Here is a 14,518-nt window from a genome sequence, read left to right as displayed (position 1 = left end):
AAACATATGTGCATACTGGAAGGTCAACTACTAAATTATTAAATAAGCAAAGTATCCTATCCTAGAATTCTGAAATAAAAATTACCTGATTTCTAATCTTACATCTGGGAATGGGAAGCTTGGCTCAAATGGTAGAACATCAACCATGAGAGAAAAGACTGAGCAAGAGCATGCTCCAAGTTCAAGTTCCAGTACCAACAGATAAGAAGGAGGAGGAAAATACGGAGGAGGAACAAAAGGAAGAGGAGGAGGAAGAGGAAGAAAAGGAAAAGGAGAAGAACAAACAATAACAACAAATCCTCAAATCCCAGGTGTAGGTTTACTGGTTTTACAGTCTGGGAAAATTATTTAACCTCTCTGTACATCAGGCCTCCATCTACTGACAATTCATTCCAGCAAGATGTTTTAAATAACATGCCTAGTAGAGAGTAAACAGTAAGAAGCAACAACAAAAATCTTCCCCCTTCTTCATACTTTAAATAGAACTCATTTGTTTTGGAAACAAGATCGCTACCTCAGAAAATGCTATTACAAAACTTAAATTTGCAATTAAAGCACTGCTGACACTCACAATTACCAACATTGTTGCACATGATACTGCTACACTCCATGCATAAACAATTTCCAACTGTCTATACTTGGCCTGGAACTAGTTAAACTATAACTAATGGAGCCATTCAATTATCTTGAGGATTATTTTATTCCCTGACAGGATATAACTTAAGTCAACAGTATGGACAGTTTTTCTTAGCAAGTGATGGCACACAAACGAACAAAAGCTGAATCATGATGATTTCATTTATTTGTTCTATACGTATCTGATTAATAGACAATAATTTTGTTGATGGAAACAAGACTCTATTGTTATATACAGATTAGGAATGTAAACAGTATTTCCCATAACTGCTGACTTCACAAATTATTCTTAATGTTATTTCAAGTAGCACTGAATGCACGAAATAGGTAAGCAAAGAACTCTACTGCCCCCTACTGAAATAAGACCCCAAAAATCTGAAAACTGAAGTATCCGTGGAAAAGGAAAATAATCTTACCTGGCAAAATGCAGCACACAAACACTAAGACAAACAACTGAAAGCAACCAGAATATGCATCAAAGTGGTACAGAAAAGCAATAACCACCTATTTCTGTGATAAAATTAGTAGCAAAACAGGAAACCCTCTAGACAGACCGCTCAGAAGAGAAAAGATACCAGAGTCAAACAATGTTATCTAGTGTGATAGCAAATTAAAACGTCACTGCAGGCTGCTTTTCTCATGTGTATGTTGGTAACAAAAAAAGAAAACCATCTTCTTATAAACCTTGAGTAAATGATGCTCTTGAGCGTTCTTAGTCCAAAAGCTCACCAGTAGCACTGTCAAAATAGCCTCTCAAAATCTGCACTGACTTTAATCCTCTCAGAAGTACTTCAAAGGGTGTTTCTTTTCAAGATAATGACTGTTTAAGATATATATTTAAAAGAACTTTACTCAAAGCTGTTTCAAACATGCATCAATTTCATGACAGTCCTGTATGTACTTCATGGAACTTTGCATCATAAACTAAGCAGTCATAGTTGTTAAACTACCTTTAATAAAAAATAAATAAAAAATAAAAACACTTCCCTTTTCTTTACCAAACTCAGTTTTCAAAACATGCATGCCCTTGTTCCTTCTTTTACCATCTCAACCTGTCAATAATTTCTGAGTTTCCATTTCAGAACAGAGTAAATCCTCAGGGGAAAGTATGTTAATTTTTATGTAACAGAAGTTACATAAGAATTAACACCAAGTAGTCAGACGAAGTAAAAGTACAAAGTCATAAAAAACAGGCAAATGTGAGCAAAAGGAAGAGGAACTGCAGCAGCAGCTCCGCACAGTGGGGAGCAGCTCCCAGTGGGGAGCAGTCCCTGAGGAAGCAGGTGCAGTAGCTGGCTGCTTCTCTACAGGTAGTGCGTTCAGCTGACTTGCTCGTGTCCGAGCTCCATGATGTGTCTATGGTGAAGGAGATACAAAACAGCTGGAACTAAATCCACACAGGAAGGTGGGAGGCAGACAGGAAGTCTGTGTACAAGATGAAAAGGACGTGTCCTTTATATTCGGGTGCTGCTGCTCTTCTGTCTGTTAATAACAACAGTGCTCTGGCTATGCAAGCTGTAAGCTCAATAATATGCATTTGTCATCACCATTTAAAATGTCAACACAGTGACACACAGAAAAACATAAACACACTCAAGCATACATCTACGAGCAGTGGATTTCACATCTGTATTGGCTTCCTGAATAAGACGATGTTAAAACATCGGTGTTTTACCAGAAGCATTATTCATTCTCACTGCCTGACTGATAACAGAGACACACAGACACACTGTGCAGCTGTGACAAAGGAGCTGAAGAACAAGAGCCTCCCGAAGTCAAGTCCTGCTGACATCATGGTGCTAAAAGCATATGCACTACGTGGCTAAAATATGTACTATCCACGGCACTGAATCTGTACACTGCTTTGACTGAACAGACTTAACATTCAACCGTCATAAGAATAAAACAGGGAAGGCACTGTGCTACCTGGAGTATGTATGCACGTACACAATACATGTGGATATGTGTATGTGTGTCTGTGTGTGGGAGTATGTATATGTCCAAGTCTATGTGTGAATGCATGTGTATATATGTCTACATGATGTCTATAATGTAGCGTGTATATGCATGTGTCTGCTATACCAGTGGTTGATAGGGAAAGAGGGTACTTTCCAAACCATCCTTTCCGTCCTAAATTCCCAGTTAGCATATTAAAAACAAAATCAACCTCCCCCCACCAAAAAGAGAGTATCTAGAAAGAATAAAGAAACAGGAAATAAATTTAGTAAGAACTGTGGCCTCAAAAAAACAAAACAGGTTTATTTATTTTGGCCCCCAAAAGTTCTATTGATAATGCTGGCAGAGCCCTCACTTGACCCCAGGAGCAGGTACTAATTAAGCATTTTCCATACACTAAGTGTTCAATTTCACGAAAATCCTATGAGATGGATAATACCGCCATGTCACAAATGAGGAACCTGAGACTTAGATTTAGTACCACATCAAAGATTATAGCACTGCTAAATTGCAGAGCACATATATCTGTCAGTTTGACTCTTAGCCACTAAGTTTATATTATCTTTTAGTGAAAATGAGATGACTTTTTTGAAACACTGTACTAAACTAATCAATTTCACTGTAAAGTATCACTTTTGTATACTCTCTACTGAGTTTTCTCCTTGCAAAATTTAAATATTATAAAGTGTTCTTGTGAGAAAGGTTTCTTGCAAGAGAAGCTATTTCTTCACACAAATACCTAACAGTGATTTTTTAAAAACCTGACATTAGGGCTGGGGATATAGCCTAGTGGCAAGAGTGCCTGCCTCGGATACACGAGGCCCTAGGTTCGATTCCCCAGCACCACATATACAGAAAACGGCCAGAAGCGGCGCTGTGGCTCAAGTGGCAGAGTGCTAGCCTTGAGCGGGAAGAAGCCAGGGACAGTGCTCAGGCCCTGAGTCCAAGGCCCAGGACTGGCCAAAAAAAAAAAAAACCCTGACATTAAGACGTGTCACAAGGGCTGGGGATATGGCCTAGTGGCAAGAGTGCTTGTCTCATATACATGAAGCCCTGGGTTCAATTCCCCAGCACCACATATACAGAAAACGACTGGAAGTGGTGCTGTGGCTCAAGTGACAGAGTGCTAGACTTGGGAAAGGAAAAAAAGAAGCCAGGGACAGTGCTCAGGCCCTGAGTCCAAGCCCCAGGACTGGCCAAAAAACAAAAAACAAAATTTAAATATTTGTCACAAATAAAGACCTATCGATGCACTCCTTTCGCATGTGACAGATTTGTGTTGACATTTTAGAAGCAAAGGATGAAGACCATGTTATCCACAGTGTACGACCTAGGGAACAATGTACATGACCCTGCTGGGACAGCACAGATCCTGCCGGGACAGCTCAGCTTACCTTTGAGTCTTCGCTGCTCACGCCCAGCTGCAGCACAGCTTGTGGAGATTTCAGCTTTGCTTGAGCAGAGTGAGCCATTTGAAGGTTAAGCTGCCATCCAACTGTCTCCAACTATAAAAGACAAGTGCAGATTGGAGTCAGATGGTACAGAAGGAAGAAAAGAATCAACTTTAAGCAAATTTCCACTCAGCAGGCATCGACATGAATGGCCTAAACTTCATGGAAAGTGAATTCCAGAACTCCTTTACGCTGCACACTGCACATCTTCCCTTTGGACTCATTAGGCTGGCCTCTTGCCTCGCCTGTCAACTTCAACAGTACATGGAATCTTTAAATATACTCTAGATTTAAAATAAAAATTCTAAGCAGTGAAGTCCACAAAAGAGCCAATCTTGTTGGGTTTTTTTTTTTTTACAAAATATACCACTTCAATTTTTTTAATTAATAACCATTTTATTTTAAAATTAATATTCGTAACTGGGCACAAATTTCAACTAGTAGGTACTATGTATTGCTGAAAATCTTTTAACAACTTCTCATTATCTTTCCAAAAATCTTCACATGTAATTTGTAAAACACAGATAAGCTTCTCATCCATCCTCCCCCATTCCTATTCACACACAGAGCCACTAAGAGCAGACTGGAGCCAGGCAAGGAGCTGGTGTCTACCAGTTTGCAAGTGGTATCAAATAGACTATCATACTTTCCAAAGCTCCCAACTGCAACTGTAACTTATATGAACACCTCCTCTGAATGTATTAACAGCACAATTTAACCAGGTAAAACAAAATTAGGATAGAAGGGTTATGCCAGTTTAACTATTTTTTAAACAGCATAAATTTATGAAACTTGACTGATTTCTCCAGCCTAAAAAGCACGAGTATACTGTACAGTGTTATATTCCATTTCCTGTAAATCTCAAGTACCAATATTTAGGAAAGTTTCATGAAGTAAAATTGTTGTAAGCTTCTGACATGACCCTAATAATGGATTCGCTGCACTGGGGAAGAATGCCAGCCTCACACCACTTCCACTGGACCAGAATATTAATCACCTCACTTGAAAAAGACTGCTCAACAGCTAGAACCACAGCAGTGACTCAAAGCCAAGTTGGAAAGAGAGCAATGAAAGTGCTATCTATGTGGGAGCGGATGTGATGAGAAAATAAAGATACAGTTCTGCACTCTCTGGCACTTTTGGTGGTTATGGGTAAAGGGGGGACAAAATCCATAATCCCTAATAAGCAAAAAGCTCAATTTTGGGTTCTAATATACTGATCTTTCAGACAGATCCAGTAAGCACAATTCCTGATATCAGCCTACCACCATTTTTCCTGATATCAACCTACCACCATTTTCAAGAGTCGCATGAATAGTCTCACTAATAAACATGTCATATCTACTCTCACACCCACAAGCATTTTGACACCATGCCTTAGTTGAAAAGGCAGCTTCCAGGTACCAATATGGGCGATCTCATTTAACAGCAGCTATTTCTAGCATTAATTAATATATGCTTAGACACTGCATAAATTGGAGGGGAGGTAAGAGAGCATGAATTTGAAAGTTATGGTTGGTTCATGCATAAGCTATCACCAGTGATGTGTCCCTAGCAAAGGCAGAGCCTGTCAAGATCTCAGAGTCTTCATATAAATTAGAAGTAAATCTACCTGAATGATCTACTTAGAATTTCTGAGTTAGTAATGGTAAACAAACCTCATATTCAAAGTTTTGGAAATTTTAATACCTTATAAATACAAGGTGTTTGGGTTAATTTTTCTAGAGTATCTTTCAATCACTTTCTTTTTTTTTTTTTTTTTTGGCCAGTCCTGGGCCTTGGACTCAGGGCCTGAGCACTGTCCCTGGCTTCTTCCCGCTCAAGGCTAGCACTCTGCCGCCTGAGCCACAGCGCCGCTTCTGGCCGTTTTCTGTATATGTGGTGCTGGGGAATCGAACCTAGGGCCTCGTATATCCGAGGCAGGCACTCTTGCCACTAGGCTATATCCCCAGCCCTCAATCACTTTCTTTAGCACTTCAAGTTTTATCTTTTTTTAAATAAAGAAAATGCTACAGAATGTGAAGGACTTTTTTGTAATGTTAAGCTTGAGGTATCTATGATACAGCCAATCAAGTTATCAAGTAGGCAGACCAGGGATAGAGGGAAAAGAATTATGACCTGAAGGCTAAGGATTAGATAAAATTACCAGGTATATACGAACAGAGGAAAGAAAGAGAGGAGGGAGGAAGAGGAAGAGGGAGGTAGGGCAGGTGAAAAAGAAAAAAATACATAGTCAGGAGTTAAGTCCTGACATATTTTTAAATGTGAGTAAAAAGTAGTAGCCAGAAAGGGAAAAAAGGGGAGACAGAAGATTGTGGACTGACTTGGCTCTATCTAATAAACAATCTTTGCTCAAATGTTCCAGATATAGTAGCAGAGAAACACTTAAAGAAACAATGTTGATATAATGCACCATCAAAAATCCAACATGAGCTTCACAAGAGTTACCAACACTAACAGATGATTTTAGGAAGGCTACTGCAAACAAGATTAATATAACACAAGATTAATCAGTATTTCAATATACTGGAAGCGGGAAAGATAACACAAATTAAATTCTATTTATAGTAGTAAGTGAAACTATTCAGATTCACAGTGATAACTGAAAAAAATTATGCAAGTCTTCAACAGTGAAAAACTACAAGAATTATTGGAATAAATTGATACAGCACCAGTAAGTTGACATACATGTATCATGCTCATGGATTTGAAAGCTCTTCTAAGATGCCATCACTCCCTGAAGCAATAATCTACAGATTTAGTGTAACCTAAATTAAATGCCCAGTAGGCCTTTTAAAAACATAACTGGGGGCTGGGAATATGGCCTAGTGGCAAGAGTGCTTGACTCATATACACGAAGCCCTGAGTTTGATTCCCCAGCACCACATATACAGAAAATGGCCAGAAGTGGCGCTGTGGCTCAGGCGGCAGAGTGCTAGCCTTGAGCAAGAAGAAGCCAGGGACAGTGCTCAGGCCCTGAGTCCAAGGCCCAGGACTGGCCAAAAAAAAAAAACAAAAAAACACATAAGTGACAGGCTGAAGTGCAAGAGACAAAGTAATTGTTTTTTTAAGTTTGGACAAGTTATACTACCTTTTACAGCAATCAAGAAAATGTGGCATTAGAAAAAGGACACAGATCCACTTATTAATTTCTAATAAGTGTCATGGGAATAATTTTAGAAATAAAAATGAACTTGTCATACCAACACAAAAATCAACTCAACACCAGGTACTGACAGCTCATTCCTGTAGTCCTAGTTACTCAGGAAGCTGAGAACTAAGGATCACAGTTTGAAGCCAGCCTACACAGAAAAGTCCAAGAGACTCTTACGTCCCATTAACCACAAAAAAAAAAAAAAAAGAAAGAAAAAAGCTGGAAGTGGAGCTGTGGCTCAAAGTGGAAGAGTACCAGCCTTCAGCTGAAGAGCTCAAGGATAGTGCCCAGGCCCAGAGTTCAAGCCCCATGACCAATAAAGAAAAGGAAGGAAGAAAGGAAGGGAAGGAGGGAGGGAATAAATCTCAAAATATATTACATATTAAATGTAAGAAGTACAGTTACCAAATTTCTAAAATCTTTGCTACTGAAACAGAATGTATTAAAAGTATAGCCCTGGGCTGGGGATATGGCCTAGGGGCAAGAGTGCTTGCCTCGTATACATGAAGCCCTGGGTTCAATTCCCCAGCACCACATATACAGAAAACGGCCAGAAGTGGCGCTGTGGCTCAAGTGGCAGAGTGCTAGCTTTGAGCAAAAAGAAGCCAGGGACAGTGCTCAGGCCCTGAGTCCAAGCCCCAGGACCAGCAAACAATAAATAAATAAATAAATAAATAAATAAATAAATAAATAAATCCCTAAAAAAATAAAAAGAGCTCAATTACACTTAACCAAAACCTTAAAATTTCTGTTCTTCAAATATCACCATGACGGAAAAAGAAAAGCAAGCCATAAACTGATCAAATATCTGTAAAACACATACTTAGCAAATGAGTTATTTTCAAAAATACAAAAAAAATCTTATAACTCAATAATAAGACAAAGAAATCTGTTGAAAAATTGGCAAAATTTTGAACAGATAATTTCTGAAAGATGGTAAGATGTTGAACATCCTTAATTATAAATAAAATGAAAATCATGACATGCTCACTAGAATGGCTAAAATGAGAAATGATTGATAATATCAAATGTATAGGATACAGAAAAGTGCAGATTCGAATTCAAAGTGATATATAACCACTTGAGCAAACTATTTGGCAATTTTTTTATAGTTAAAACTACACCAACCCTACAACTTAGTCAATGCCTTGAAAGAGCCCAGATGTCCACCAGGGTAACGAATAAACTGCGTTACATCTATTCAGAAGGACTTTGTACTAAGTAATAAAATAATGAATGAATAAAGCCAGGTGCTGGTGGCTCACACCTATTAACATTGCTACTGAGGGGGCTGAGATCTGAAAATTTCGGTTCAAAGCAAGTCCAGGTAGGGAAGTCTGTGAGACTCTTATCTCCAATTAGCCACCAGAAAACCAGAAGTGGAGCTGTAGCTAAGTAGGAGAGTGCCAACCTTGAATACAAAGAAAACTCAGGGACTGCACCCAAGCCCTAGGTTCAAACCACACGATAAAAAAAGAAAAGAAAAAAAGAACAACTACAAATGTGTGCAAAAATGGATAAACCTCAAGACCATGACAAGAAATCTATCTGTATGATTGCATGCAGATGTATATGTGATGAAAAACACCACTGATGGTGGTGAATGCAGATTGGCAGCTGCCCAGAGCTGAGTGAAGGGAGAACAGAACTCACAAAAGGATGTAAGGTAACTTTGGATGGCAGTGAAAATGCCCATGGATCATTTTAGAGGTATACATCTACCAAAACTCAGAGTATACATTATATAAATTCTAATTTTAAAACACTATATTTAGAAAATATGAAGCTGTAACAAAACAATGAATAGATGGAACTGGAGAGTATTTTCAGTTGTCTTTGTCAAGACCAGGCAGTGATAACTCACCAAGGACCACAGAGAGAGCATGTTCCCTGACAGCTAGGAGAATGCACAGTATGAGAATCTTAGCAACGACTGGCATCCATACCACACAGGTATGAACATATTACAACCTGTAGCACAGGGTGTGAAAAATTTCTTGACTTAGCTTCGAACTACCCTGTACTAAGTGACAAATACTTCTACAAGGCATCCTGCACCCTGTGCAGCGCGTCCTGCATTCATTAAGCATCCTTGAGGGGCAGCAGGACTCTGTTGTCCCCTGCACAGAGCCAAAAGTTACCAAGTAAGGGCTCTGTTTTCAGCACTCTGCTTTAAATGGTGCTTGAATCACAGTAAAGAGGTGGAAATCCTGGTATAAGTTGGTGCCCCATGTAAGACAGACTCGTCTCACTGTAGGTTGTCCTGCAGATTGGCCTAGGTCCAAATCATAAGGAATTGTTTGGAAACACCAGCGAATCTTCTTTCAAACTGTTTGCCACCTCTGCAAACCAGGATTACATGAGGATAACAGAACACATTTGAGGACAAGGAAACATCAGTCAACCAATGCTCTCAAAACTGGCAACACTCTGAAGAAGGACATCAATTCTGTTTAGCCAGCGCACATCCTTGAATGCTATAACATAATATGAGTAATTCTGCTAACAGCATAGTACTCGGGCATTAGCAAAATCTTAATTCATTTTGTTAATGGTGCTGGATTCAGCCAATTACTTACAAGGTTCAGAACACATTTCTGCTTCAATAAGACTGATTAAGGGTCTTTTAGATCTAAAGCTCTTTAAATTGATTGCTGCATCAACAGCTAAACCCATCACTTTTTTTCCATCTGTTTCAAGCTAAAGCAACTCGCTCTGTATTTCCACATTTAAAGAGGAAAATTTTTAAATGACTGAAATCTAGTAGTCTAATAAATTTCAAAACACATAAAATAAATGAACCATTTTTAAAAAGCTTAAAACATGTCCAAAATGAAAACAAAACATTAGGAAATACAAAATAGTGTTCACACATCCTCCTCCCTTATTTTTTGGACCAATAAATAGAAACATTCCTGCCTAAAAGAAAATCAAATAGACTGAACTTCAAAGTAGTACAATGTGCAAAGTGGGGACAGTGTGCACTTATTCACACAACTATTAAGATTCCATGGGGCTGGGGATATAGCCTAGTGGCAAGAGTGCCTGCCTCGGATACACGAGGCCCTAGGTTCGATTCCCCAGCACCACATATACAGAAAACGGCCAGAAACGGCGCTGTGGCTCAAGTGGCGGAGTGCTAGCCTTGAGCGGAAAGAAGCCAGGGACAGTGCTCAGGCCCGGAGTCCAAGGCCCAGGACTGGCCAAAAAAAAAAAAAAAAAAAAAGATTCCATGATCTCCCAGAGGCCACTGCAGTAAACACCGCAGAAGACATACAATATTCCTGTCTTAGAGGACTCACATTTAGTGACATGGACATATGATAAAAAGCAACCAGGTGAGAAAACAGAGAGTGGACCAGGTAAATAAATATAGAAAATGAAGCAAAATGAGGTAGGAAAGAACCGTAAGTATGGGGGCACTTTCAAGAGACAATCAGGGAGAGGCTCACAGATAAATGTCACACAAAATGAAGATCTAAAGAAGGCAGGAAGACAACCATATGCCATCCAGGAGAAGAGCTTTTGAGGCAACCACATCAGAAGTGTTCAGAGAGAGCTAGGTGGAGGATATTAACTCGTGAAGGTCAGCATGCCAGCAAGCAGGCAGAGGGAGCACAGATCTCCAGGCACCTGTAAGAACTCTCACACTTCCATCCTCACTAACAGAAAACTATTTGTAATTTAAAACAAAGATCTGCAGTTTGGTATTCCTGATCTAATCATGGCTAAGTAGTTGCTTGGATCACTCTAACCTCCTTAAAGACAAAAATTATAACCTCTACATCAATTATTTTATGGTAACTTTGAAGGCAGTAGAGAATGGTTTAAAAGCTGGCAGAAGTTAACAGGAACTCAAGTAACGAACAAAAGAAAACTGAAATCAATTCTTCTATTGTATCAGAGCACAATGGAATAAAACTATAAATCAATAACACTCACATTAAGAATGAACAATAATATGCTTTTGACAATCAGTGGGACATCAAAGAAGTTAAGGGCATATTGTACTGTTGGTAAGAACATAAACTAGTACAACGATTCTGGACAACAGTCTGGAGGTTCCTCAAAACACTAAACACAAGGTGACCTTCCTCACAACCCAGCCATACCACTCCCGGGCATCTACCCAGAACATCACAAGCCAGGATGCTGAAAAGACAATTACACATCCAAGTTCACTGCTGTACTATTCACAATAGCCAAGATATGGAAACAGCTCAGATGCCCCACAATAGATGAGTGGATTTGAAAAAATGTGGTACCTATACACAATGAAAATTTACTCATATATTAGAATATGTCATTTACGGGGAAATGGATGGACCTAGAATAAATTATACTAAGTAAGGTAAGCCAAGCTGAGAGAGACAAATAGCACATGTTCTCATATGTGGAAGCTAGATCTAAAACCTAACTGGACGTGATAACCTATACAGAACTCTAAGCATCCACACACAGTCAAACAAAAGGAGGAGGAACCCAAAGGTGTAACTTCTCTAAACATTTAAAATACTATTGATTGAAACAAACTCCAGGAATGAAAACATGGGGGGAGGGTTGGGGTTGGTTGTTAGTGGTGTTTGTTTTGGCTTTTGGTTTGTTTTTGGTTTGTAGGAAGGACAAAGGGGAGATGCAGAAAGGTATGCTCCATATGGAAAATGAACTATGTAACTTGTGGGCAGGGACGCAAGGGGGAAACTTGGAGAAAGTGAAGGAAGGGGTGACATGATCCAAAAAAAGAAATGTGCTTATTACCTGACTTATAAGATGATAATCCCTCTGTACAACAACTTAGTAACAACAAGAAAATTACTTTTTAATGTTACAGAAGAAAAACAAAAAAGAAATCAAGGGCTAAAGTTTAAAACCCCTAGCATTAAATGAAAATAGAAACACAACTTACTGGAATCAGTGGGATGTAGGGAATGTGATTCAGGAAGGGAAGTTTATAGTGATATATGTCCACATGAAAAAACCAGCGGGCTTCCAAATAAATAGCCACGCAATGCACCTCAGCCTCTCCTAGGTGGTAGAAACACTTTTATTATGGATAGTGACTGAATGGAGATATAGAGATAGATTGGATGGATGGACGGACGGATGGATGGATGGATGGATGGATGGATGGATGGATGGATGGGTGGATGAATGGATGAATGGATGGGTGGATGGATGGATGATGGATGGATAGACAGACAGATGGATGGATAGAATACTGAAGTCCACCAAAACTGAGTGCTTAATTGTGTTTTATTGCAGGAAAGTTACGTTCCAAAAAGGAAGTTGAAAAACTGAGAATAGAAGCTAGACTCACAATCATTTAACTCAGCTAATTCAAGCACAGAGAAAAGCCATGCCTTTTGTGCTGATAACATGCCAACAACTCAAGCTGCGTGTGGATATAATTCCAACAATGCCTCTCCCAGACAGAGGTGAAGTCTGTAATGGTAAGAAGCCTGTCCATAGCTGCACACAGTACCCACCACTACACAGAAGCCCTTACTGTATAATGTCCACGGTCACACAGTATGCACGAAGCCTGGCTGTTCTCTTTACAGCAAAGCCACCCATTTCCCCTCAGAATTCAAAAAAATTAAATTAAAAAACTAAATAATGAAACAAAAAGAACGCAACTTTTAAACTTTTAATTTCTTTTGCTCCACAGAAATGATAGGTATTCAATAATTACTGAAATGATTAATTGTTATACTTAACAATAAAGTAAATTTTCACAGTGGCTTAAAAGGATTTTTTTTTTCCTATTCAAAAATACTATATTAAAAACCTTGGGCATCCACTCTCCCAAGCTACTCAAGAAGCTGCAAAAAGATAATGAAATCTCATTATATAAAGAAATGAGTTTCTACTATGAATAAATCTTTCATGTAATTGATGAAGAATAAATACCTCTCCAAGAGAAAAATCACACTGAACACATTTTGGACATTCAACACGGATATAATAGAATTTGTATTTTATAACTCCTAACAAACAGATGTTTTAAAAAGGGAGTGTATATCCTTCAAAGAGAAAGCTCCTCTTGTCAGGTGCTGGTGGCTCATGTCTGTCATCTTAGCTACTCAGGAGGCTGAGATCTGAGAATTGCAGTTCAAAGCCTGCCCACGCAGGAAGGCCATGAGACTCTTATCTCCAATTAGCCACCAGAAAACTGGAAGTGGTGCTATGGCTCAAAGTGGTAGAACACTACCCTTTAGGGAAAAAGCTCAGGGACAGCACCCAAGCCAAGTTCAAGTCACACAACCAACAACAAAAAAAAAGCTGCTCTAGAAGCATTCAACATTTGCCTATGTATTACTTATAACCTTATTTTATAATGGCACTTTTTCTAAAATATCTTTACACAGTTCAAGAACTGTGTCTTAAACAAAAGATATCAGGGGGAAAAAAGGTAAGTTGGTATGAAAAATACTTGAAATGTCAGTTTTCACTGTTAGCATAGTAGAAATACATGTAATAGATACTAACCAGAATTTCAGGAATACAATTAAACACAGTATTCAAATTCTGTCTGAAAAGATTGAAAGTTTCATAAATATTATAACCATACAGGCATTACAACCAAAGTCAAACAAAAAATGCTATTTGAAGAACACTGCTGACAGTCAGCAGAACACTGATAAAAGAAAGAATATGAATTCTAATAGGTGGTGGTGACATTTTTTTAGTCTCAAATCTCCAAAGAGATTAAGATAAAGTACTTTTTAAAAAGGGAGATAAAAATCAAAAAATCCTTTCAATCACATGCTGGAGAAAAAGCTACCACAACTACTCTTCAATCTAACTCTCCTAGTTATTAGATCTAAATAATAAAAGACAGAAAGAGGTGTTTTCAATTAATCTTTGACAAGGATGCCAAGAATACACAATGGAGGAAAATGGTCTCTTCAGCAAACAGTGCTGGAAAAACTATTTACACATCAAAGAGGAAAACTGGACCCTTATCTTAACCATATACAAGAGTTAACTTGAAAGACTTAAAGGTACGGCATGAATTCATAAAACTAGAAAAAGGGTAGGGAAAAAAATTCCTCCACAATGCCTCAGAAATACAACCAGAAGCATAGGTAACCAAACAAAATGAAGGAATGGCACTGCACAGGATTAAAAGCTCCTGCACAGCAAAGGGAAATTCAACAAAATGAAAAGGCAAGCTACACAATGTGAGAGACATTTACAAGGCATATAATGTGGTGAATGGTTAACGTAGAAAAGATACAAAGAATTCGTCACAAAGCTGGAAAAAAAAACTCAATTTTAATAATGAGTAGAGTACTTGAACAGGCATTTTCTCAAACAT

The 14,518-nt window shown here is 38.6% G+C and overlaps 1 protein-coding gene across 2 annotated transcripts in view; it reads right to left on the bottom strand.

Annotated features, from left to right (window-relative positions):
* Commd10 (COMM domain containing 10) overlaps positions 1-14,518 on the bottom strand; it is a 76,853-nt gene that overhangs the window by 57,057 nt on the left and 5,278 nt on the right. For both annotated transcript variants that reach the window (XM_048333854.1, XM_048333855.1), the window contains exon 5: positions 3,987-4,097. In XM_048333854.1, coding sequence (XP_048189811.1) covers positions 3,987-4,097 — 111 coding nt within the window. The remainder of the gene's footprint in view (positions 1-3,986; positions 4,098-14,518) is intronic.

Source organism: Perognathus longimembris, chromosome 25 (genome assembly GCF_023159225.1).
Source record: "Perognathus longimembris pacificus isolate PPM17 chromosome 25, ASM2315922v1, whole genome shotgun sequence".
NCBI classification, from domain to species: Eukaryota; Metazoa; Chordata; class Mammalia; order Rodentia; family Heteromyidae; genus Perognathus; species Perognathus longimembris.
The sequence above is the reverse complement of the archived record's forward strand: the minus strand, read 5'-3'. Positions and strand labels throughout refer to the sequence as shown.